We start from the raw sequence: 22,627 nt of genomic DNA on the forward strand, positions 1-22,627 counted from the left end.
CTCTCTCTTTGCAGTTAAAAATTCAAGATGTCCATTTGCGCTTTGAAGATGGCCTTACCAATCCCTCTCATCCTTTTGCATTTGGTGTCTGCATTAAGAATGTGTCCATGCAGAATGCTGTAAATGAGCCTGTGAGTATGAGATCTGACCACAGACCAAGAATAAAACCCTGCTAGGAGCCCCTCAGTGTTAGGTAAACAAGTCATACTACTTCCCCACCTATGTGGGTGTTTTATTTCTTTCTTTCTTTTTTTTTTGTTATTCAAGAAGGGATTTCTCTGTGTGTTTTGGCTGTCCTGAAACTCACTATGTAGACCAGGCTGGCTACAAACTCATATCCACCTGCCTCTGCCTCCCAAATGCTAGGATTAAAGGCGTGCACCGCCTCTGCCTGTCCCTATGTGTGTGTCCTGTGTGTAGGCAGCAGCTCACTTGCTGGGAAGGGAAACAGTCACTCTTCACTGACCTGTTGCTTCACTTTGGTTTTGTGCGCAGAGCAGCTGAGGTGCAAAGAATTCCTGTCAGCAAAGGATTTCATCCTTCATTTTTCTACTTCTTTGTCAATCACCAAGGAAACTTGTTCTGCTTAGTTTCACCTACTGCCTGGGAATGTCTATAATGGTTTCCACACAGTCCCCTTTTTTATAAGCTATTAGGTGACATTTTTATGGTGTTTTAGACTACCTGATAAAACACTGCTTCTCCACACTCTTTAGATACTCTTGGTTTTTCACTTTTAAGACATTAAAATTATCTTCTACCAGGATGGTAGGCCTATACTATACCTGGCAACTGTCTTAATTTAAGACATTAAAATTGTCTTCTACCAGGATGGTAGGCCTGTACTATACCTGGCAACTGTCTTAATTTAAGACATTAAAATTATCTTCTACCAGGATGGTAGGCCTGTACTATACCTGGCAACTGTCTTAATTGATTGCATCTCCTATTCTAGAGTCGGATAACTCTATAAAATAGAGTAAGTGTTCTGTCAGGCAGGGCAAAGGGGGTTGATATTGTTGACAAAGAAAAGTTGACAGATTATTTCAAAGTTTGAGATGGCCTCATGGAGCTTAGGCCAACCTTGAACTGGATATGTAATTTACTAAACACCTCTTTAGGCTTTTCATCCTCCTGTACTCACCTCCCAAGTGCTAGGGATTATATGTGCACCACCATGCCCACCTCAGCATCCTGTCATTTTTATTTACTAGGACAGCTGTTTATAGCTTTTGAGGCTTTGTGTGCTTGTGGATCCAGCATCTTCTTCTGGCTTTGGCAAACACTGGATACACACGATGTATAGACATTCATACACATAAAATAAGAAACAGCAGGATGTGGTGGCACATCCTTTAACCCCAGCACCCAGGAGGCAGAGACTGGCAGGTCCTGGGTTCAAAACTAATCTGGTCTATGTAGTGAGTTCTAGACCAGCCAAGGACAGCATAGTGAGACCCTACTTCCAAATAGAACAAAACTAAACAAAAATGAAGGTTAAAAATAAAAAAGCTGCAGTAATTTATTTGCTAGTTCTAGAAACCAGAAACATGAAATTAAGAAGTCAGAAAGATTGTGTCTGAAGCCCGGAGGGTCAGTGTGTGCACATCCCTCTCCATCTCAGGGTCAGTGTGTGCATGTCCCTCTCCATCTCAGGGTTACTGGAAGCCTCTGGTTCCTTGGCTTCTAGATGTGTTGCTCCAGTCTTAATGTTGGTGCTCAAAGGCCTTGTCTCCTGTTTTTTGTTTTTTTTTTTTTTCACTTCTTACAAGGACCCAACTCATTTGCTTTGTATCTATACTCATCCAGGATGGCTTCATTTTAATCTGATTCTGTCTGCACAGGTGGTGTTTACAAATAAGGACACATTCACACTTGTGGGTGAACGTGACTTCTTGAAAGAGGACTCTGTCCAAACCGATACTCTAGTAATATTCCACGATTCCTTTTCAATACGTAACTGATGTCCCATTCAAATATGTGTCCATGCACGTGTATCCATACTGTTTCTCTGCCATTTGGAGTTCTTGTTTAGAAACGGAATCACTGTCCCCCGAAGATAGCAGGCCTTTTGTGCTGACTCAGTCGTTTGTATGAGATTTACAGATTTTTTTTTTGTAAGTTTTTTCAAGATAGACTTTCTTTGTGTAACGTTAACTGTCCTGGAACTCACTCTGTAGACCATACTGGTCTTGAACTCACAGTGATTCGCCTGCCTCTACCTCCCAAGTGCTGGTAGTTACTAAAAGCTTGTGCCACTACTGCCTCGTTGAGATTCACAGATATTTTGACACTCCCCTGCCTAGTGATATTTTGTTTGTTTGCTCATAGAATCTTAAATATCCTCCCACTGCTTCTTCTAATTAATTAAAAACATTTATGCAGTTTGGTATTGCCAGCTGGTTGAATTTGGTTTGTTTGTCTATTTATTTGTTTATTTTTAAGGCAGGGTCTTACTTTTTCCCCCTGGCTGTCCTGAAATTCACCATATAGACCAGGATGGCCTTTTTGCCTCCTAAGTCCTTGGATCAAAGATGTGGGATGCCAGGCCTTGCATGCATGGAGTTTGAGCTGTATGAGAGTAGACTGTTTTCCTTCGTTTTTGTATCCCTTGTACCTTGCAAAGTACCTGATGTGTAACGTTGAGTGAACAACAAATATCCAATATTAAAGGTGACCATCCTATTCTTCCTCTTTCTCCCTCAGGTACAGAAGCTAATGCGGAAAAAACAATTGGATGTGGCTGAGTTTAGTGTCTACTGGGATGTCGATTGCACTTTATTGGGGGATTTGCCTCAGGCGGAGTTACAGGTATGATCTGGCTGGAGGTTTGGTGTAAGATGGTACCAAAGGAATGTGGTGCAGGGACCCTGATTTGCAGGCTGTGGTCCCCTGTGCTGTCCCTCTACAAGCATCTTCTGTCTAGAGTCTGCCTGAGATGCTTACTGTGTCTTCAGGTTTGAACTTCATATGTACCATGGCTTGTGTATTTGAACTAGGATCAGGTTGCTTGTGGATGTTTTTGTGTCTTTTTTATGTGACATTCTGTTTTTTTTTTTTAATTTAATATTTATTTGTTTTGGAGGCAGAGTTTGTCTGTATAGCCTTGGCTGTCCTAGAACTCACTATGTAGACCAGGCTGGCTTCAAACTCAGAAATCCTTCTACTTCTCTCTTCCAAGTGCTGGGATTAAAGGCACGAGCCACTACCCATGGCTAACATCCTGTTTGTAAGATGTGTTTGTGTCTGATTCCTTGGTTCTTACTACTGTGCATCTGGGCACACTGTCATTAGCATTTTGTTGGCCAGTAGGAATTGAACACCAAGATTTTGAGTGAATGGAGCAGCAGATTGGAGGGGCTGGCCTGCTGAGGCATCTCTTTCAAATCACCAGGGCCCTCCCTTTAAAACTTCTTTTTTTTTTTTAGTTTTTCGAGACAGGGTTTCACTGTGGTTTTGGAGCCTGTCCTGGAACTAGCTCTTGTAGACCAGGCTGGCCTCGAACTCACAGAGATCCGCCTGCCTCTGCCTCCCAAGTGCTGGGATTAAAGGCGTGCGCCACCACCGCCCGGCTTTCCCTTTAAAACTTCTACATGGACAGACAGTGTTAGTGCTAGGGAAGGACTGTGGAAAGGCTTAGCTTAGTCTTTTGTAAAGAAATTATAGCGGGTGGTGGTAGTACATGCCTGTAACCCCAGCACTTGGGATGCAGAGGCAGGCAGATCTCTGAGTTTGAGGCCAGCCTGCTATACAGAGCTAGTTCCAAGACAGGCTCCAAAGCTACAGAGAAACCTGTCTTGAAAAAAAGAAAACCAACCAACCAACCAAACAAATGTAGGCACTTCAGTGAAATGGAGAAATATGATTCATTTCCCCCAACTCAAGGTGGCTTAAGGTAGATTAGGTGACAGTGAAGCTATGACCTAGCCCATGGCTTAGTTTAACTGTTCAGCTTACAGTCCCTGAGTAGAAGGAAACAGCCAGAAGGAAGGTTGGTCTGTGTAGAGCCAGTGTTCTTGTGACACAGGAAGCCATGGCCAGAAGCATGGAGAGTCGCAGTCATCACTACATTCTGGAGCCTGTGTGTGCATCCGCCCTCTTGAAAAGAAACTGCTCCAAGGAGCCTCTGAGGTCCCGGCACAGCCCACGGATTGAATGTGATATTCAGCTGGAGACCATTCCCTTGAAGCTGTCCCAGGTACATTTTCCTCCCAGAGGCTCAGACCCACTGCTGGGAATTAGAGTAAAGGAAAACCACTCTATAATGGTGTCCTCAGCATTGTTTCCCTCTAGTCCAGAGTCTGATAGGTGCAAACCCGGGTGGATGACATGGTGAAATTGGGTTCTTGTCCACATAGTTTCGGTTTTGATTTGGTGTTTTTAAGTGCTGAGCAAAGAGCACAGGATAACTAGCTAGCCATCCCGGCATGCCTCTTGTTGATTCTTTGGTTACTGGGTTCCAGCTCAGCAGATTGAGTTGTTCTTGTTCGGTGTAGGTCTTGACTGAGCCAAAGAACCAGCTCTATCCTAATCTAGTGTCTCTTCCTCCCTAACAAAGCTGCAGTACCGGCAGATCATGGGATTCCTTAAGGAGCTGGAGCGGAAGGAGAGGCAGGTGAAATTCCGGAAGTGGAAACCAAAAGTGGCCGTGTCCAAGAAGTAAGGGCACTGCTGCATGCTACCCATAAGTGCATTGTACATCAGCATGCTTTCCTGTACACAGATCAGAAACATGTCTCCTGTCCTTCACACATGCCTGCAGAAGAAAGGGCACCTGTGACTGCAGAAGAAAGGGTTGGGTTAACTTTGGTAGAGCAGGTTAGGTTTTAAACTCGGAATGTGTTACCTCTGAGAAAATAGAAATTATATCTGGGACAAAAGGGCATGAAGTATCTGTTGTCAGTATCGATTACCTCTGTTGGGTAAGAGCCACTCTTTGAATGAGAGCAGTGAAACTCAGAAGATCCTTGCTGTCACTTAGTAAGCAGATTGCTCTTTCTTGGTGACATTTGGTGTGTCCTCCTTTTCTCTGTTCTCTGTATAGGTTGTGCTCTCTGACTTCCAGAGCAAACATTAGTCCTCTTTCTTAAAAATACAGTTTAATTTAAATTATATTTGTGGATATGTGTATGATTGTGTATGCACATGAATGCAGGAGCCACAGAGGCCAGACGAGGGCATCAGGTTGGAACTAGAATTAAAGGCAGTTGTGAGCTGCCTGATGTAGTTGCTGGAAACTGAACTCTGTTCCTCTATAAGGACAGTATGTTATGTTTGTTTGTGACAGAGTCTTTTTATATAGCCCTGGACATTCTGGAACTCACTATTTAAATAGACTAGACTGTCTTCAAACTCCCAGATCTGCCTCCCTTTGCCTCCCAAGCACTAGGATCTAAGGTGTGTGCCACCATGCTCAGCCTCAGTATGTGCTCTCAATTGCTGCCATCTTTCCTGTCCCATAAACCCTCTCTTCATGTTACAGAGATACATGTAAACCTTTTTAAAGATCTCATGTGTTTCTAAGCATGTCCTTAGAAACTCAGTTAAATCTGTAGTGGTCAAGTCCGTGGTGACTGTCTCAAGATGGTGCTTGCCTTATTTCCAGCAGTGATTTCCTCCTGGAGAGGGACTGCCCTGGGTGAGGCTCGTTGATCACATGCTGTGCTGTTATTGACACACAGTTTAATTTAATTGTCCCCCCACCCCCAAGATTACTCTTCTGCACATTGAGTTTAGCTTAATGTTAAAGTGGACCCAAGACAGAAAGGCTTGATATGAGAAAGGTCTCAGAAGTAACCTGTGTTCTGGGGTTGTCCTGGACCAAGAGCATTGTCGTGGTTTTTACTGGAAGGAATAACACATTGTCACACATTGTTGCAGCTGTCGAGAGTGGTGGTATTTTGCCTTGAACGCTAACTTGTATGAGATCAGAGAGCAGAGGAAGTGTTGGACCTGGGATTTCTTGTTGCATCGTGCCCGAGATGCTGTGTTTTACACGGACAGATATTTCAACAAGTTAAAAGGAGCTGTGCTGTCTGCAGATGACAAGGTGAGTGGGCTTCTTGTTTACTATTTTCTCTTGATTTGTTTGTTTGGTTTTGAGACATCGTTGCATGTAGCCTAGGCTATCCTCAGAGTCTGTGTAGCTGAGGTTGGTTTTGAACTCCTAATCCTCCTGCTTCTATCTCCATAGTCCTAGAATTACAGGCATGAGCCACCACTCTTAGCTAAGAATATTATCTTACAGGCTGAAAAAAAGGTCGAGTGTGTGAAGATACAAAGTCCCATGCTGGAGGCATAGTTTTATAGGCTAGAGTTAGAGAGGGAACTCCTTGGAATGTAGTGAGTCCGTTTTCCACCCCTGCTCCCTGAGAAGCCATCAGAGAGGAGGAAACAGAAATGGCCATGAGCCAGCCAGATCCCTTCTGGTACAGAATGCAGTTCTATGCTTGCAGTTCCGGGAGACTCTCATGGAGTCCCCAGTGTCTCTTCCAGTTTTGCACATAGTCTAGCTGTTAAGTCTGTAACTAATTTCTGTAGACTTGGCCTGCATTCTATGTAATCCTAGTTGGTGTGATTGACTTCAGTTGACTTTTCGGTGGTAGAGGTGAAGCCAGAGCAGGTGGCAGAGATGAGAAGGCTGCCTTATCTAGATTATTTGTGGGCTAGATACCCTAGAGTCAGCCCTGCCGAAATCCTGTCCTGGCCTCACCCCTTCCTGGATCTGTCTCCCTTCCTCTCCCGGGCAAAGGGAAGGCAGCAGGGCTGCTTTGGTCCTTATCTGTTTTGCTTTTGTGAATGGCTCAGACCATTCTCTATATTTTGGCTCGGGTTATTTATAACGGATTGCTCCTCTAGTTGATCTTTATAAGCAGTTTTTCACGGGATGGTCCCCAGGGGTCATCCTGAACCCCGAGTTCTCACCTGTCCTGCTGGCATCCTGAGGCCATAGGCCTTACTTGCCTTTTGCTGTCTTCAGTGGTGTCTGGCACGGCTGCTGACAATGGGCACCCTGTGAAAAGGATGGACTAAGTCTGATATTTGTTCTGGAGGGTACTAACTAGGAGGAAGAATCTGAATTAGTGCTAAGGCGGCCAAGTAGCAGCAGCTCTGTAAGCTGTGGGCACCTGCTGTCAGTGCATTCTTCTAATGTTAGCAAATAAGATGTTATTTAGGATGGTGATTTTACTTTATTAAAAAAACAGTGAGACTATAGTCACTGCTATTCTTTAATAACTAGTGTGAAACTTGTTGAAATGACCACGCCCTTGCCAGTCGTGATTATGAAAGAGCCTAGATCACACATACTGTGTGAGCTTGGCCTTCAGTTTCCTCTTGGAAGGTGGGGACAATTATCTTTGATCTGCTTCCTTTGATCTCCTGAGCTAACAGAGCTAATGTGGAACGTAATTTGTGACCATGTCAGTGCTGTGCAGAGCAACATGCCTTGGCAGCCACCTCCTGCAGCAAAGTGTGTTCTCATTGCTCTGTGTGCTCCCACTGTTCTAGTGGGGATTGAGAACGAGTAATCTCTACTGGGCTATAGGTAACCCCTTTTAAGCCAGAGGCAATTCCCACAACATTGGTCAATGGTCACCGATTCTCAGCCTCCAGGGAGGTGCTGGGACTAGTGTATTGATACGGTGCTCCCTTCCTGTAGCTCTGCAGTGTCTCAGTTTCATTTTGTCCCAAACAGGAGGAGATGTGTCGGATTGAGGAGGAACAGAGCTTTGAGGAATTGAAGATTCTGCGTGAACTGGTTCATGATCGATTTTATAAGCAAGAGGAGCTAGCAGAGGTGAGAAATCTCTTAGGAAGGGTCATTTGGTCCCAGTGCTCCCTGAGCCCTTTAGTGTTGATATGCTTGTGTTTCTCTCAGGACACATAGCAAACAATGGCATATCACAGGCCATGTCTGCCCATGGGTCTTCATGTCTGCCTCTTTGTGATTACACAGAGTCTTCGAGAGCCTCAGTTTGATTCTCCAGGAGCCTCACCTGGTGACCCGGATGCTAGTGGAGGCAGTGGGATGCTGCAGTACCTGCAGTCCTGGTTTCCAGGGTGGGGTGGCTGGTATGGACAGCAGAGCCCTGAAGGGAAAGTGGTGGAAGGACTGTCAACCGAGTCGCATGAGCACTGGACCCCTGAGGAGATTTTGGGTATGCTGGGAGCCTGTCTGCACCTCCTCTCTCAGCCAGAGCAGAGAGTTAGGTGATAAATGTCATCTTGCTCTTTGTACAACAGCTTAAGAGGTCGTTTCTAGACTTAACCAAGGGAGACATTGGGTAGCAGCTTGTTACATAGAGGTAGATGGAGGACACTCCATGGCTGTGGTCATTTGTGCATTCTTGAACAGATCTGAATGGCAGCCCTTGTCAGAGAACTAAATCTGAGCTTGTTCATAAACTCTGCGGCCCACTGTAGTCCTGTGCTGACAGTGTGAGCCGTAGAAACAAGGGACTGTTTAAGTTGAACTGCACTAACCATATCAGCCTCGTGTCATGCTGCCTGGGTGATAGCCACTGTCCTGTAGTCACCCATGTCTTTGGCTTCTTGCCCGAAGAAGGGAAGCCTGGTTTAGCAGCATCGTCAGTCAGGGTGCCTGCTCTTTGCTCTCCATGTGTTCTCTTAAGCCCGTTCTCCTTTACCATGTAGGTACTGAGGAGTTTTTTGACCCCACTGTGGATGCCTCATGTATGAACACCTACACAAAGCGAGATCATGTCTTCGCCAAGCTGAACGTGCAGCTCCAGCGGGGCACGGTGACTCTCCTGCACAAGGAGCAGAGCGCTGCTCATGCCACTGAGAGTGCGTTCATGCAGCTTGAGTTCTCAGGTACTGTTCAGAGCCAGCTCTGCCCATCCCAGCGCCAGCACCCTGTCTGTTTCATCATCCAGGGGAGTTAGTCGATGAGAAAGTTGGGGCTGGAGAGATGCCTCAGACAATAAGAGTGCGTACGACTCTTTCAGAAGATCTGTGTTTGGTCCCCAGAACCCATGTCATGAGGGCACCAACGGTATTGTCTTAGTTAGGTTTCTATTGCTGTGATGAAACACCAAAAGCAGCTAGGGGAGGAAAGAGTTTATTTGGGTTACATATCCATATCCATATCACAGCGTTCTATCAAAGGACACCGAAGGCAGGAACCTGGGATGGAACTGAAGCAGAGGCTGTGAGGAACAGAGGCTGTGAGGAATGTTGCTTCCTGGCTTGTTCCTTCTGGCTTGCTCAGTCTGCTTTCTTAAATACCCAGGGCCACCTGCCTAGGGGTGGCACCATCCATAGTATAGACTGGGCGTGTGTATGCATGTGTGTGTTCAAATTTCTTGGAAAAATATTTCCTAGTGTCAAATAGCTCTCTGTAAAATGTATCTGCTATTTCTAGATATAAAGCACATTCAGCATTATATCATACTACCATCTCTTACGTTTTATCTTTTATAGATGTCAAACTTCTAGCAGAGTCTCTTCCTCGAAGAAACTCCTCCTTGCTTTTAGTCCGATTGGGTGGACTGTTCCTCCGAGATCTGGCTACGGAAGGAACCATGTTTCCTCTCCTGGTCTTCCCTAATCCGGTATGTCCTACAGTGGTGTGGCCATCACACTTGGCTGTCAGTGTGCACTTCAGTGGTGTGGCCATCACACTTGGCTGTCAGTGTGCACTTCAGTGGTGTGGCTATCACACGTGGGTGTCGGTGTGCACTGCAGTGGCGTGGCTATCATATATGGGTGTCGGTGTGCACTGCAGTGGCGTGGCTATCATATATGGGTGTCGGTGTGCACTGTTGTGGTGTGGCTATCACACGTGGGTGTCAGTATATTATGTCTTTTTTAGGAAGCCAAAAATTGTGTTAACTGGACTGATTTTGATGTTTGATCATTGGATTCAGGCTGGGATGAGGTCCTTTGACTTTGTTAGAGAGGAAATGTTGGTGAGCTGTGTGTCTCTGACACTTCCCTCCCCATGCTTTAGCCACTGTGGAAGTGTCTGTCTACCTGGGAATAATGCCAGGAACACCACTGCTCTCTGCATTTCATAGTTAACACTCGAGTCTTTCCCATGTCTAACAGCTATACTCACCACCTACTGTTACTATGAGATTTCATCTTTCCAGGAGTCCAAAAGAGAACTGCCTTAAGTCCTCTATATATTTTCAATTTTATATGGAATATTCTTTACCAGCTATGGGATCTTCAGTCTTACTAAGTTGTCAAAGACATAGTCTAATTGGCTGAATATTTATTCATTTTCTCTATATGTACTTCTTTTTGAATGTTCTTAGAGAGTGTGGGAGGGTGGGCTTAAAGTTTGAAAAATTATAAATAGTTACTATTCACTTGGCATTCATTAGAGGCGCTGGGTTCCGTAGTACATTGTCAGCTCCAGGAAGTGGCACAGTAGTACATGGATGTGTAAAGCTCAGTGTGGAGGGGTTTGAGTCATGTGTGCAAAGAGGGAGCAAGGCATGTAAGATGAAGGGGGCAGTGCATTGTCCCTCCTGCTCACTGAAGCATTTTTGTGGATGTGTTTAACAGCAGAAAGAAGTTGGCAGAGTCTCACAGTCTTTTGGTCTTCAGACTGCATCGGCAGACAGAAGTGATCAATACCCGGGTAATTTTTCATGTGTCCTTAAAACTAATCCTTAAAAGAAATCATTATTACTGATTGGTAGACTTTGATTTCTGCTCTGTGCATAGTGGTTTGCCAGATGGATCCGTATTGCACTGGGAGGCATCCTGGTACCCTTCGGGTGGGACTGTGTTCCTCTGGTGTCCCTAGGGTAGCTTTGCAAGGCCTTCTGGGCCTTGGTTTGCATTATGGGAACAACTACAGTAGGCTAGCTGCCATGATTCCTGTTAAAAATCAGAGTCAGGCCTCATTAGGCTTTATTTAAAAACCTGCATAATTGTGAACTGATGAGAAAAGAATTTAGAAAGCATCTTTTTCCCAGCATGTTTTGCAGACCTGTCTGGGTGTGGTGGTTGCTTTGCTGTGTTCACTATTCCATTCTTTCCTTTAGCTGCAGACCCAGACAGTCCGGTCTTTGAGATGCTCTATGAGAGGAATCCAGTACACAGCCAGTTTGAGAGGCGGCTGCATGTCAGCACGAGGCCCTTGAACATCATCTACAACCCACAGGCTATTAAAAAAGTGGCAGACTTTTTCTACAAGGGAAAGGTTCATACCTCAGGTTAACTTTTTTTTGTTTGTTTGATCCTATGTTACCTTTGGGGGGAGGGGAATCTTCTTTTGGGTCATTGCTGGTGCTCTAGACAAGGTTGTAATGCATTTGGATGACCTGGTACTGCAGTAAGAGCTCCAGAATAAGTGGAAGGATAGTGTGTGAACACCGAGTCAGTGTCCCTCGCCAGTGTCCTTCGCCAGTGTCCTTCCCATGTCCCTTTAGGTTGCACGTTTTCATCCTTCATTCTGGGATGGCAGTTTCTTCGGCCAGGATGTTTTAGCTTGATGGACTAAGGTAGAATATTCAAGAATTTCTTTCTAGGTGGCAGCATCTCTCTCTCTCTCTCTCTCTCTCTCTCTCTCTCTCTCTCTCTCTCTTTCACTTGATTTCGACCATAGGGTCCTAAGTGTCATTGTTGATGCACTAAACTAATTGCTTCCTTTACTCCCCAAGGAGGTTGAGACATTGGAGGAGTGCTTTCACTGATGAGGAGGCTTGTGAGACAGTAACTTTTATTTTGTGTGCATCCTTTGCCTTCGTCCTTGCTCATTATGAAGCTCCTGTAGTCTTTTGACAGGCATGAAGCTCCCCCCCCCCAAGACTGAGTTTCTTTGTAGTTTTGGTTCCTGTCCTGGAAGTAGTTCTTATAGACCAGGCCAGCCTCAAACTCACAGAGATTCACCTGCCTCTGCCTCCCAAGTGCTGGGATTAAAGACGTGTGCCACCGTGCAGCTAGTTGTGAGACTGTTCATTCAACAGTAGCCATGTGTAACCTGGCTGAATTTTTTTCCTTCACTACAGTATTCTGCTTTATAATAATTTTGAAAGACAGCAGTTTGGAGTTTTCAGAAATGTTCCTAGGGGTTCTAATAAGTCAGGCATCGTTCTCTCGTCTGTCTCCATGCCCTTAAGGCTGTCCACCTTTCCCCCCTGGCCTTCTCCTGGCTGTCCTGTGATGGACCATTGCAAAGCAAAGAGCTGTTTTTGTGCCTGATTGCCTTTTCCCACTTTGGTGGTCTTCTGGGTAAGAGCAGAGTGACAGCATTTCATTGGCCCAGGAGCTTGCAAGTTCTGACGCCTTGTGCCTTGCCAATCTTGCAGGTTTTGGTTATCAGTCTGAGCTCGAGTTGAGGGTAGCTGAGGCTGCTCGAAGACAATATAACAAGCTGAAGATGCAGACCAAGGCTGAGATCCGCCAGACTCTTGATCGGCTGCTCGTGGGAGATTTTATTGTAAGTAGCCTTGTGTGATTTTGTTGGGGACAGGAGAAGCAACCATGTTTCCTGATGAGTTCATGACCCGTAGTAGATTGGCTTGTTCATATCAGTTATGCCAACTAGGTGAGATAAAAAGGGGGGGAATCCATAATTGTATCTGTCATAAAACAAACAGCTCCACTAGTGGTTAAGAAGATGAACAGTGCTGACCAGATCATGTTTTCCTTGCTCGGAGGCTTCTTTCGAGACTTCCCTGGGTGCCTCTCCAGGCCTCATCTGCAGGTAGTTCACAGAAGAGCCTTCCTTTTGCTGTAGGCAAAGGGTATCCAGTAGAACAGTGCTCGACTTGGGGTGCATGTTTTGTGGTGCTGTGTGCCCAACCGACTTGACACCTGCATAGAGAAAGCCAAGAAGCAGCTTCATTGTCCAGAAAGGCAGTTTCTGACCAGGGTGTGGTAGCACACTGTCTAGCCATGGCATAGATGGAGCTGTTAGACAAGTGTGGCTCCTGTGACCCTGGAGAAGCAGCTGTGGACGAAGTCTAGTGCCTAAGACTTGTGGTGGGTGATGAGGAATTAGTCTTGTTTTCTTGTGTGTGTGTGTGTATGTGTGTTTCAGCATACATTACAGCTATGAGTGCCTTTCTGTTATCTTCAAAAGAGAGGGTTTTTTTCTTTTTTTCTCTAATTTTATTAATTTTTTTTTTGTCTACAGTATATTTTGGTCATATTCTTTCTCTCTCCTTCAACTCCTCCCAGATCCTCCCCATATCCCTACTTATTCAACTTCATTTATTTCTCTCTATCTCAAAAAAAATTAAACAAATGAAAATTAAGATAAACAACCCAGTAAAACAAGACAAAACAAGTACACACGCAAAGCATGGAGTCTGTTTCGTGTTGGTTCACTGCTCTTGGGCAGGGCCCACTGTGGAGTGTGGTTGATGTACTAGTGACACTCCACTAGAAAAACTGATTTCCTCTTTCCCAGCAGGTATCAATTGCAAATAGCTTCTTGGTTGGGGGTGGGATTTTGTCTGGTTTCAACCTATTCAGGCAGGTCTGGTAGGTACCAGAACAGTCTCTGTGTGTTCCTATGTACACCATCCTGTTGTGCCTGGAAGACTGTTTCCTTAAAGTCATCCACCACCTCTGTGTCTTACAATACTTCTGCCTCCTCCTCCAGAAAGATCCCTGAGTCTTAGGGGAGGGGTTTGATAAAGATATCTCCAGGGTTGAGCACTCGAAGGTCTGTGACCTTTTGTGTTGTCCAGTTGTGGGTCTGTGTTAATTACCATCTATGCGAAAAGAAAGCTTCTTGGAGCTGGAGAGATGGTTCAGTGGTTAAGAGCTCTGCCTGCTCTTCCGAAGGTTCTGAGTTCAAGTCCCAGCAACCACATAGTAGCTCACAGCCATCTGTAATGAGATCTGGTGCCCTCTTCTGGCCTGCAGGCACACATTCAAACAACACAGTATATAGAATAAAACTAAATAAATAAATAAATAAATAAATAAATGAAAGAAAAAAAGAAAGCTTCTCTGGTGAGGGCTGAGTGATGCACTGTGGGTACAGTAGTAGGACATTAGGTGTTATTTTATTGCTATATTCCTTTAGCAGAATAGTAGTAGTAAGTTTTCCCTTAGTGCCCATGACCTATTTAGTCTCAGGTTCTTGGCCATTTTGGTAGTATCAGGTGTGGGTTCCTTATTACATTTATATATAAACTAGCCTTTACCACATACAGTTGAGGCAAATTTTAATCAAAAAGGACAATGTACCAGTTCATGACATGCCTTATTATTTATATTACAAATATGTGAATGTATATTTTCTTTAAGATACTTTAGCATGAAAATTTATTTAATTTTTTTTTTTTGAGACAGTGTTTCTCTGTATAACAGCCTTGGCTATCCTGGAACTCACTTTGTAGACCAGGCTATCCTTGAACTCACAGAGATCCACCTGCCTCTGCCTCCCGAGTGCTGGGATTAAGGGAGTGTGCTACCATGCCCAGTGAAAGTTTATGATTACCAATGTCTATGAGTAAATAAAAGTGTTTTGATTTCAACATAATTTGTATTTCATGATTTCTATGATACGTCAAATTATTAAGCCTTGTAATTACAAACAAAAGCCATTTTAATTTATGGATCATCAATCACAACAAACAACTCCTCCAATTAGTAATTTGCTAGCTTTTGCTCTCTATTTCAAACATTGGCCTGTGGTAATGCCTTTAGCCAACAAGTGTCTTGTGTTGCAGTCCTGAGGACTGGCATCCTGGCTGGGTTTCAGGAATGTTTAGATACCTCCACAAAGCTGTTCAGCAGTCACAGTTAACAGTGATAAAATGGAGTAGTTGAGGCAAGCCTCGAACTTTGGTCCTCCTGCCTCTTGAGTTCTGGGGTTACAGCAGGCTGGCAACTGAATTTTATTTTGCCTTCACAGGAGGAAAGCAAGCGGTGGACTGTCCGGCTGGACATTTCTGCCCCTCAGGTGATATTTCCGGATGATTTCACCTTCAAGAATCCTGTGCTGGTTGTTGTGGACCTTGGGAGAATGCTTCTGACCAATACCCAAGGTAGAGTGTCAGTGTGAGGTATCAGAAACCTGCTCAGTGTGTTGTTGCTCAGTCTGAGCTTCACTAAGTAAAGCTGGGCAGAGGTTTGCATAGCACTCTTAAACTTCCAAGTTTGGGGTCTGGAGAGGTGGCTCTGTTGTTAAGAGCACTTGCTGCTTTTACAGAGGACCTGGGTTCAGTTCCTAGCATTCACTTGGGTGATTATAGCCATCCTTAATTCCAGGTCCAGTGGATTTGACACTCTCTCTGTCCTCTCTGGGTGCCAGGCATGTATGTGTGCACTGACATGCATGCAGGCAAAGCATTGGGGGGAAAAACCAAGCAGAGTCCCTTGGAAGTTCTCATGTTGTTTCTTTACTACTAAGGAGATACAACTCACCTTTCAAAATGTCCAGGTCAGCCACGCTGAATCTGAACTCACTGGTAGTCTCTTAACGCCTCTTCCCTCTGTTTTGACAACCAGACTTGGTCTTTTTCTTTTGGCCTCTATATTTCTCTGTTCCAAACATTTCATGCTTGTGGAATATTTGAACACATTCCCTTTCATGTCTGGCTTTTTAATTTAATACTTTCAGGGTTTATCCATGTTGTTGTTGTTGTTTTGTGTGTGTGTGATCACATTCATTTTCATGGTCTTTGCTTGTCCCTTTATGGATATACCGCGCTTTATTTATCTGTTCTTGGTTAGTAAACATTTGCAGCACCCCCACCCCATCCCTGACGTTGGAATAGTACCACTGCCCACAGTCAGGTTGTGTCTGTGGAGACACAGGTCTCAGTTCTCGCCCATGCTCACCCAGGAGTGGAGTGCTGGGTCATGTGGTGGCCTTAGGTTTAACATTTTTAGGGACTACCAGATTACTTTCCTGAATGACTTATATGCCCACTGTTAGTGAAGATTCTCCACATCTTTCTTGTCGCTTGTTATCTGACCTTGATTGCAGCCATCTTGGGACTGTGGGGGAGTATCTCTGCGGCTTTCTTTGTCATTCTGTGTGACACTGTACATCTTAGTAAACATTTCCCAGTACTTAGTGCTAGAGATAGAAGGTTAATTTTTTATTTTTAACATTTTGTTTCCTTATGATTATATGGGGGGGGCATGCATATCATTGCACATGTGACAGCTAGAGAGAAGTTTGTGCTGTTGGTTTTCTCCTTCCATCTTTATGTGCTAGATAAGGATGTTGTATTGAGCAAGCACATTCTAGAAGGGAAACAATGAACACTATAACAAAGGGAGATGTGTATAAGTTTGGAGAATGCCATAGAGAGTTGTGTCAGCAATTCTGCAAATGACAAGATGCGAAGATGTTGACAGTAGCTGGTGGCCTCAGCATCCCAGCATGAGCTTTGGGGCTTCTCACAACCCTACATTTTTACTCTTTGTGTTCGTTTTTTATTTTAATACGTAGATTCACAATGAGTGAATAGCAGATACACACTGTTGTGCCTGACATTTTCATCCACTCAAAAAACTTCAGTTTGGTAGAAGCTTTCCTTTTCTTCTTCCTCTTCTTCTTCTTCTTCTTCTTCATCATCATCATCTAATAATAATAATAATAATAATAGTTATTATTATTATTTAAGAACTTATTTAACTTTATTTTATGTGCATTCACATGAAGATGTCAGATCCCAGGGAGCTGGAGTTATAGACAATTGTGAGTTGCCATGTGGGTGCTAAGAATTGAGCATGGGTCCTTTGGAAGAGCAGCCATCTTAACCACTGAACCATCTTTACAGCCCCTACCATTTATTTGTCTGTCTATCTATCTATCTATCTATCTATCTATCTATCTATCTATCTATGTTTTTCAAGACAGGGTTTCTCTGTGAAACAGACCTGACTGTACTGAGACTCACTTTGTAGATCAGGCTGGCCTCAAACGCACAGAGATTCACCTGCCTTGGCCTCCTGAGTTGCTAGAATTAAAGGCGTGGGACACCACCATGTGACTGAGATTCTTTTTAAAAATTTATTTTTTAATTTATGTTTGTATGAGTTTATATGCACTGCATGTATGTATGAGCCTGAAGAGGCCGGAAGAGGACACCTGATTCCCTGGAACTAGAGTTACAGGTGGTTGTGAATTGCCGTGTGGATGCTGGGTACGCAACCTGGATCTTCTGCAAGAGCAGAAAGTGCTCCTAAGCTCTGAGCTGTCTTTCCAGCCCTCCTAATTGTAAGAAGGGAAGAAGGGAGGGAGGAAATAGACATTTTACTTACTTTCTTTTTACTTTTTGTTATAGAAGACTCTAGGAGGAAAAGTGGGGATGGGTCAGCCTCTGAAGAGAATCAGTTCAGTGACGATGAATATAAGACCCCTCTTGCCACACCTCCCAGCACCCCACCTCCAGAGACCAGCAGCAGCAGTGGGGAGAAAGTGCCACCGTTTTCTGGAGTGGAATTCAGTGAGGAACAGCTTCAGGCTCATCTGATGAGCTCACAAATGTATGAAAGGTACTCCTTGACGTTCATGGACCTCCAGGTTATGGTTGGGCGCGTGAGAGACAACTGGAAGCGTGTGCAGGACATCGATGTGGGGCCAACACATGTGGTTGAGAAGTTCAATGTTCACCTACAGTTAGAACGCCGACTGATCTACACGTCAGACCCTAAGTACCCTGGGGCTGTGCTCTCAGGCAATTTACCAGACTTAAAAATCCACATCAATGAAGACAAGATATCTGCTCTAAAGAACTGCTTTGCTCTCCTCACCACGCCTGAAATGAAGCCCTCTGACACCCAGATCAGAGAGAAGATTTTCCCCCAGGAAGGCCCACGAGGAAGCCTGCAGGATTCAGTAATGAACCTGACCCAGAGCATTGTGATGCTAGAGCAGCACACACGGGAGGTGCTGGTGGAGTCACAGCTCCTCCTAGCGGAATTCAAGGTGAACTGCATGCAGCTTGGTGTGGAGAGCAGTGGGCGCTACATCTCTGTGCTCAAAGTGTTTGGCACCAATGCTCACTTTGTGAAGAGGCCCTATGATGCTGAAGTCTCCTTGACTGTTCACGGGTTGCTCCTGGTGGACACCCTGCAGACTTATGGTGCTGATTTTGACCTTTTGATGGCTTCCCACAAGAACCTGAGTTTTGATATTCCCACAGGAAGCCTCCGGGATAGCAGGGCCCAGTCTCCTGTCTCTGGACCTAATGTGGCCTTCCTAACTGATGTGGCTACCTTGAACAATCAATCGGCCACTAGTGTTTCCCTGGAGAAAATACTCACCAAAGAACAAGAGTCCCTCATTAAACTGGAGTATCAGTTTGTGAGTTCAGAGTGCCCGTCCATGAACTTGGACAGCACACTGCAGGTGATTTCCCTTCAGGTGAATAACTTGGACATCATCTTAAACCCAGAGACAATTGTGGAGCTCATTGGTTTTCTTCAAAAGTCCTTCCCCAAGGAAAAGGATGACATGAGCCCTCAGCCTCTGATGACCGACCTAGAAAGAAGTTTTAGAGAACAGGGCACGATTCAGTCAACTTATGAGCAGAACACCGAGGTCGCAGTGGAGATCCACAGACTCAACCTCCTGCTGCTTCGGACAGTGGGGCTGGCCGACGGGGAGAGACAGGGCAGGAAAATCGCAACGGCCAGTATTGGCGGCACAAAAGTGAATGTGTCGATGGGCAGCTCGTTTGACATGAGTGGTTCCCTTGGCTGCTTGCAGCTCATGGATCTGACACAAGACAACGTGAAGAACCAGTATGTCGTCAGCATTGGGAATTCTGTAGGCTACGAGAACATTGTCAGCGACATTGGCTATTTTGAAAGCGTGTTTGTCAGGATGGAAGATGCAGCTCTGAGTGAAGCGTTGAGCTTCACGTTTGTAGAGAAATCTAAACAGGAGTGCTTCCTCAACCTGAAGATGGCGTCCTTGCATTATAACCACTCCGCCAAATTCTTGAAGGAGTTGACATTGTCCATGGACGAGCTGGAGGAGAATTTTCGCAGTATGTTGAAAAGTGCAGCTACCAAAGTCACCACAGTGTTAGCCACCAAGACTGCTGAGTACAGTGAGATGGTGTCACTCTTCGAAACCCCGAAGAAGACCCGGGAGCCCTTTGTCTTGGAGGAGAATGAAATCTATGGGTTTGGCCTTCCTTCCCCTCGATCGGACACTGTGAAGCTCATCTTGAACATAAACATTGAGTCTCCAGTTGTTTCTATCCCGCGGAGGCCTGGGAGTCCTGAGCTGCTGGTGGGACACTTGGGACAGATATTTATCCAGAATTTTGTGGCAGGAGATGATGAGTCCAGAAGCGACCGCCTGCAGGTGGAAATCAAAGACATTAAGCTCTATTCTTTGAATTGCACTCAGCTGGCGGCCAGAGACAGTGCTGGACCGGAAGTCAGTCGGACGTTTTGCCCACCCTCTGGGTCTGCCAGTGCCAACAGTCAGGAGGAGGCTCACTTCACACGACATGATTTCTTTGAATCTCTGCATCGAGGCCAAGGTGAGAAGCAGAGCCGAGTTTTGAGTGTGTAGTGTAAACGTTCTAAAGCCAGCTGCTGTGTGTGTGTCCTGAAAACAGCACAGCCCCTTTGAGGGTTATCTCTGGGTAAGGTGTGGAAAGTCATAGTGCTGTTTTAACAGTTTCAGGGAGGCCTGGCGTGGCTTTACTGTCTCTGGACAAAGTAAGAGTGTGCTTGAGTGTTGCCCTTTGTTGTTGGCTGAATGCGTTTTCCAGAGGTGCTTCAGTGGATGGATGTAGTGTGACCTCATTTCATTTACTCTTTCTATTCTTTTGTTCTAAGGTGTTCATTTCTCTTAGTTAAATATTGCAGCCTTGGGTAGCACAAGAGATGAATGTAAACGGAAGGGAAACTTGCTCTCTGGGTGTTATGATCTTCCATTGCTCTGCTGTCTTCTAACAGGACCCGTGCAGGCTTCAAACAGTGATGTTTTCATGTTTGTATTCTTGGATCAGACAGTTAGACCCAAGCAGTCCAGCTCCAGAATCAGGGAAGTTGAAGAAACTAATGCTTTTGAAAATGCCTGTGGTTCTCAGAAGGTCCTTCACTGATGCATTTGGATTTTGGAGAACCAGCCTCTGGACTTGAGTGTGCTAGGTGTGCACTTGGTCACTCCTACATTTTCATGCTTACCGTACAGTTTTCTCTGGAATAAGGTGTTCAATTAGAGTTATGTCTTAAGGCCTCTTGAGAAGGCTGTTGTCTGTCTGTGAAAGCTGAGGAAGGAGGCAGTCTGGTTTGGAAAATTGGCTTTTGTGGCTAAGAGAAATGTAAGATAGTCTGTGGCCTTTGAGCTGTTTTGCCAGCTTTGCTATTTCATATTTTGAAGCTGTCAAGCAGAAAATGTCATGAAAATACCTTCTTTTCCCCTCGTGTAAACTTGTCTTGTGGTTCTGCTTGTTGTGAGTCTTTTTCTTTGTTGTTGTTATTGTTTGTTTTTTTGTTTTTTGAGACAGGGTTTCTTTGTGTAGCTTTGGTGCCTGTCCTGGAACTCACTCTATAGAACAGGCTGCCTCCCAAGTCTGGGATTAAAGGTGTGTGCCACCACCATCTGACTTGTTGTGAGTTTTGGTCTCAGTTATAGACTCAGACCAACCCAGCATCAGAGAATCCCTGGGCTTCATTTTATATACAGGACACTTGATTATCAATAACAAACCAGGTATTAGTGTTCATGGTCTGTCATTGTTGTTTCCTTCTGCCAGCCTTTCATATCCTGAACAACACCACCATCCAGTTTAAACTGGAGAAGATCCCTATCGAGAGAGAGTCTGAGCTGACTTTTTCCCTCAGTCCAGATGACCTGGGGACATCCAGCATCATGAAGATTGAAGGAAAATTCGTCAACCCAGTTCAGGTAAATAAACACAGGATTGATTTTCAGGTCAGGGCAGTTGAGATCCAGTCAGGTGGTGTTCCTTGTCTGAGATGTGGGAGGCCTGATGTATTTTAGCTTTTGGAACTTTGTGTATTTAGGACATTTCCAAACCTTTCTAGTCAAGCATCTCTGGTCTCTAATTTGGCGTCTGAAATGCTCTTAGGTTGGTAACCTTTTGAATGTTGGATTAGTTATCGGAAAGTGTCAGATTTCTGGGGTATTTTGGATTTCAGATTAGGGACATTTAGTTGGTGTTTAAGTTTTATGTATGTGACTGGTGTGTGCATGTGTGTGTGTGTATGTGTGTGTGTGTGTAGTGTACTGTGTATGTGTCTAGTGTCCAAGTAGGCCAGATGAGGGGGCCTGATTCTGTGGAACTAGAGTTATGGATGATTGTGAGCTACTATGTGGTTGTAGGGAATTGAAACCAAGTCCTCTGCAAGAGCAGCAAATGCTTTTAATTGCTAAGCCATCTCTTTAGTCCATCTGTATTTATTTTATATTTATATTGTATATAGTACTCAGATTATAATAGTATGTATTTATGTATATTAAGCATTGGAAGGAAAATATATGTTGTTCTAATAGACACGGAAGAGCTCTGTAGCCCAGGCTGACTCTGAAATTATAATCCTCTTGACTCAGCCTCCTGAGTGCCAGGATCGCTCATCAACATGGTATCTATCCTTTTGTCATCTCATTTTGTTCCTGGGAAGTGGCTTTCTTCCTGTGTCACAGAGGAAGAAAGTGGATCTCTAATCCCATACCCAAAAGCCAGTTGCTTCTTCCCAGGAGAAAGCCATTCTCACCCCACTTTGTACGCACTTAGACTAACCTGTAGAACAGTGTGATCTGAGCCATCGACAGAATTGGGCCAGATAGCGTGCGTGTGTGTGAGCTGTGCATGTACCCATTCTCCTTCATAAGTGACATTTTTTTTTCCTTTCTGACTTCACAGTACTAGAGGAAAGAGTAAGCTTAGGAAACACATGTCCTCAGAATCTTAGGGCAGTTGACCATCTGTCAAGACCCTCTGTCAGTGTAGCTGGTGACGAGTTATCTTTCAGTGGCTCTGAAGTAACTCAGGACCACGCATTTCTATCTCCGTTGGAATATGTGGCTCCTAGGTGTGGGTATTTGGGTGAGAAACCTTCCCCAGTTCTCTCTCTAAATTAAATTTTTTATTCTACATGTATGGGTGTTTTATGTGCATGTATGTCTGTGAACCACATGTGTGCCTAGTGCCCACAGAGGCCAGAAAAGGTCATCAACTCCCTTGGGACTGAAGTTACAGATGGTCGAGAGTATGGTGCTGGGAATTGAACTTGGGTCCTTTGTAAGAGCATCTGTTGTGTGATGTTTTACTCTTTTTGGGCTCTTTAGTCTTTTGACTTTTTTTGGACTTCTCACTACCCAGCTCTCAAATAAATCACACAGGGAGGCTTATTCTTAGTTATGAATGGCCGGCCATAGCTTGGCTTGTTTATAGCCAGCTTTTTTTTTTTTTAACTTAAATGATTCCATCTACCTTTTGCTCTTCCCCCCACCCCCAGCTTTTTCCTTATGTCTGTATATCTCTCGTTCAGTCTTAACTCTGGCTGGCTGGTGGCTTGCCCTGATGTCCTTCTTCCTCTTTCTCTCATTTCTCCTCCTCTTCCTCTTTTCTCCTTCTATTTATACTCTCTGCCTGCCAGCGCCACCTATCCTTGCTCCTGCCTTACTGTTGACCATTCTTCTCTTTAGACCATCAGGTGTTTTAGACAGGCAAAGAATACAGCT

General features: G+C 44.7%; 1 protein-coding gene across 6 annotated transcripts in view; it reads left to right on the plus strand.

Moving 5' to 3' along the window:
* The window catches only part of LOC121447808 (vacuolar protein sorting-associated protein 13D), a 227,914-nt gene that overhangs the window by 20,666 nt on the left and 184,621 nt on the right, over window positions 1-22,627 (plus strand). For 5 of the 6 annotated variants that reach the window (XM_041651068.1, XM_041651069.1, XM_041651071.1 and 2 more), the window contains 15 exons: window positions 15-131; window positions 2,707-2,811; window positions 4,028-4,198; window positions 4,559-4,659; window positions 5,881-6,049; window positions 7,697-7,798; window positions 7,958-8,159; window positions 8,656-8,835; window positions 9,445-9,575; window positions 10,537-10,612; window positions 11,022-11,192; window positions 12,288-12,418; window positions 14,852-14,984; window positions 17,238-19,451; window positions 20,676-20,827. In XM_041651068.1, the coding sequence (XP_041507002.1) occupies window positions 15-131; window positions 2,707-2,811; window positions 4,028-4,198; window positions 4,559-4,659; window positions 5,881-6,049; window positions 7,697-7,798; window positions 7,958-8,159; window positions 8,656-8,835; window positions 9,445-9,575; window positions 10,537-10,612; window positions 11,022-11,192; window positions 12,288-12,418; window positions 14,852-14,984; window positions 17,238-19,451; window positions 20,676-20,827 (4,155 nt within the window). The remainder of the gene's footprint in view (window positions 1-14; window positions 132-2,706; window positions 2,812-4,027; window positions 4,199-4,558; window positions 4,660-5,880; window positions 6,050-7,696; window positions 7,799-7,957; window positions 8,160-8,655; window positions 8,836-9,444; window positions 9,576-10,536; window positions 10,613-11,021; window positions 11,193-12,287; window positions 12,419-14,851; window positions 14,985-17,237; window positions 19,452-20,675; window positions 20,828-22,627) is intronic. The other variant, XM_041651070.1, reaches the window with a different exon arrangement.

The sequence above is a fragment of the Microtus oregoni genome, unplaced genomic scaffold (assembly GCF_018167655.1).
Source record: "Microtus oregoni isolate MIOR12 unplaced genomic scaffold, Mior012 000005F_ref0000423, whole genome shotgun sequence".
Classification (NCBI taxonomy): domain Eukaryota; kingdom Metazoa; phylum Chordata; class Mammalia; order Rodentia; family Cricetidae; genus Microtus; species Microtus oregoni.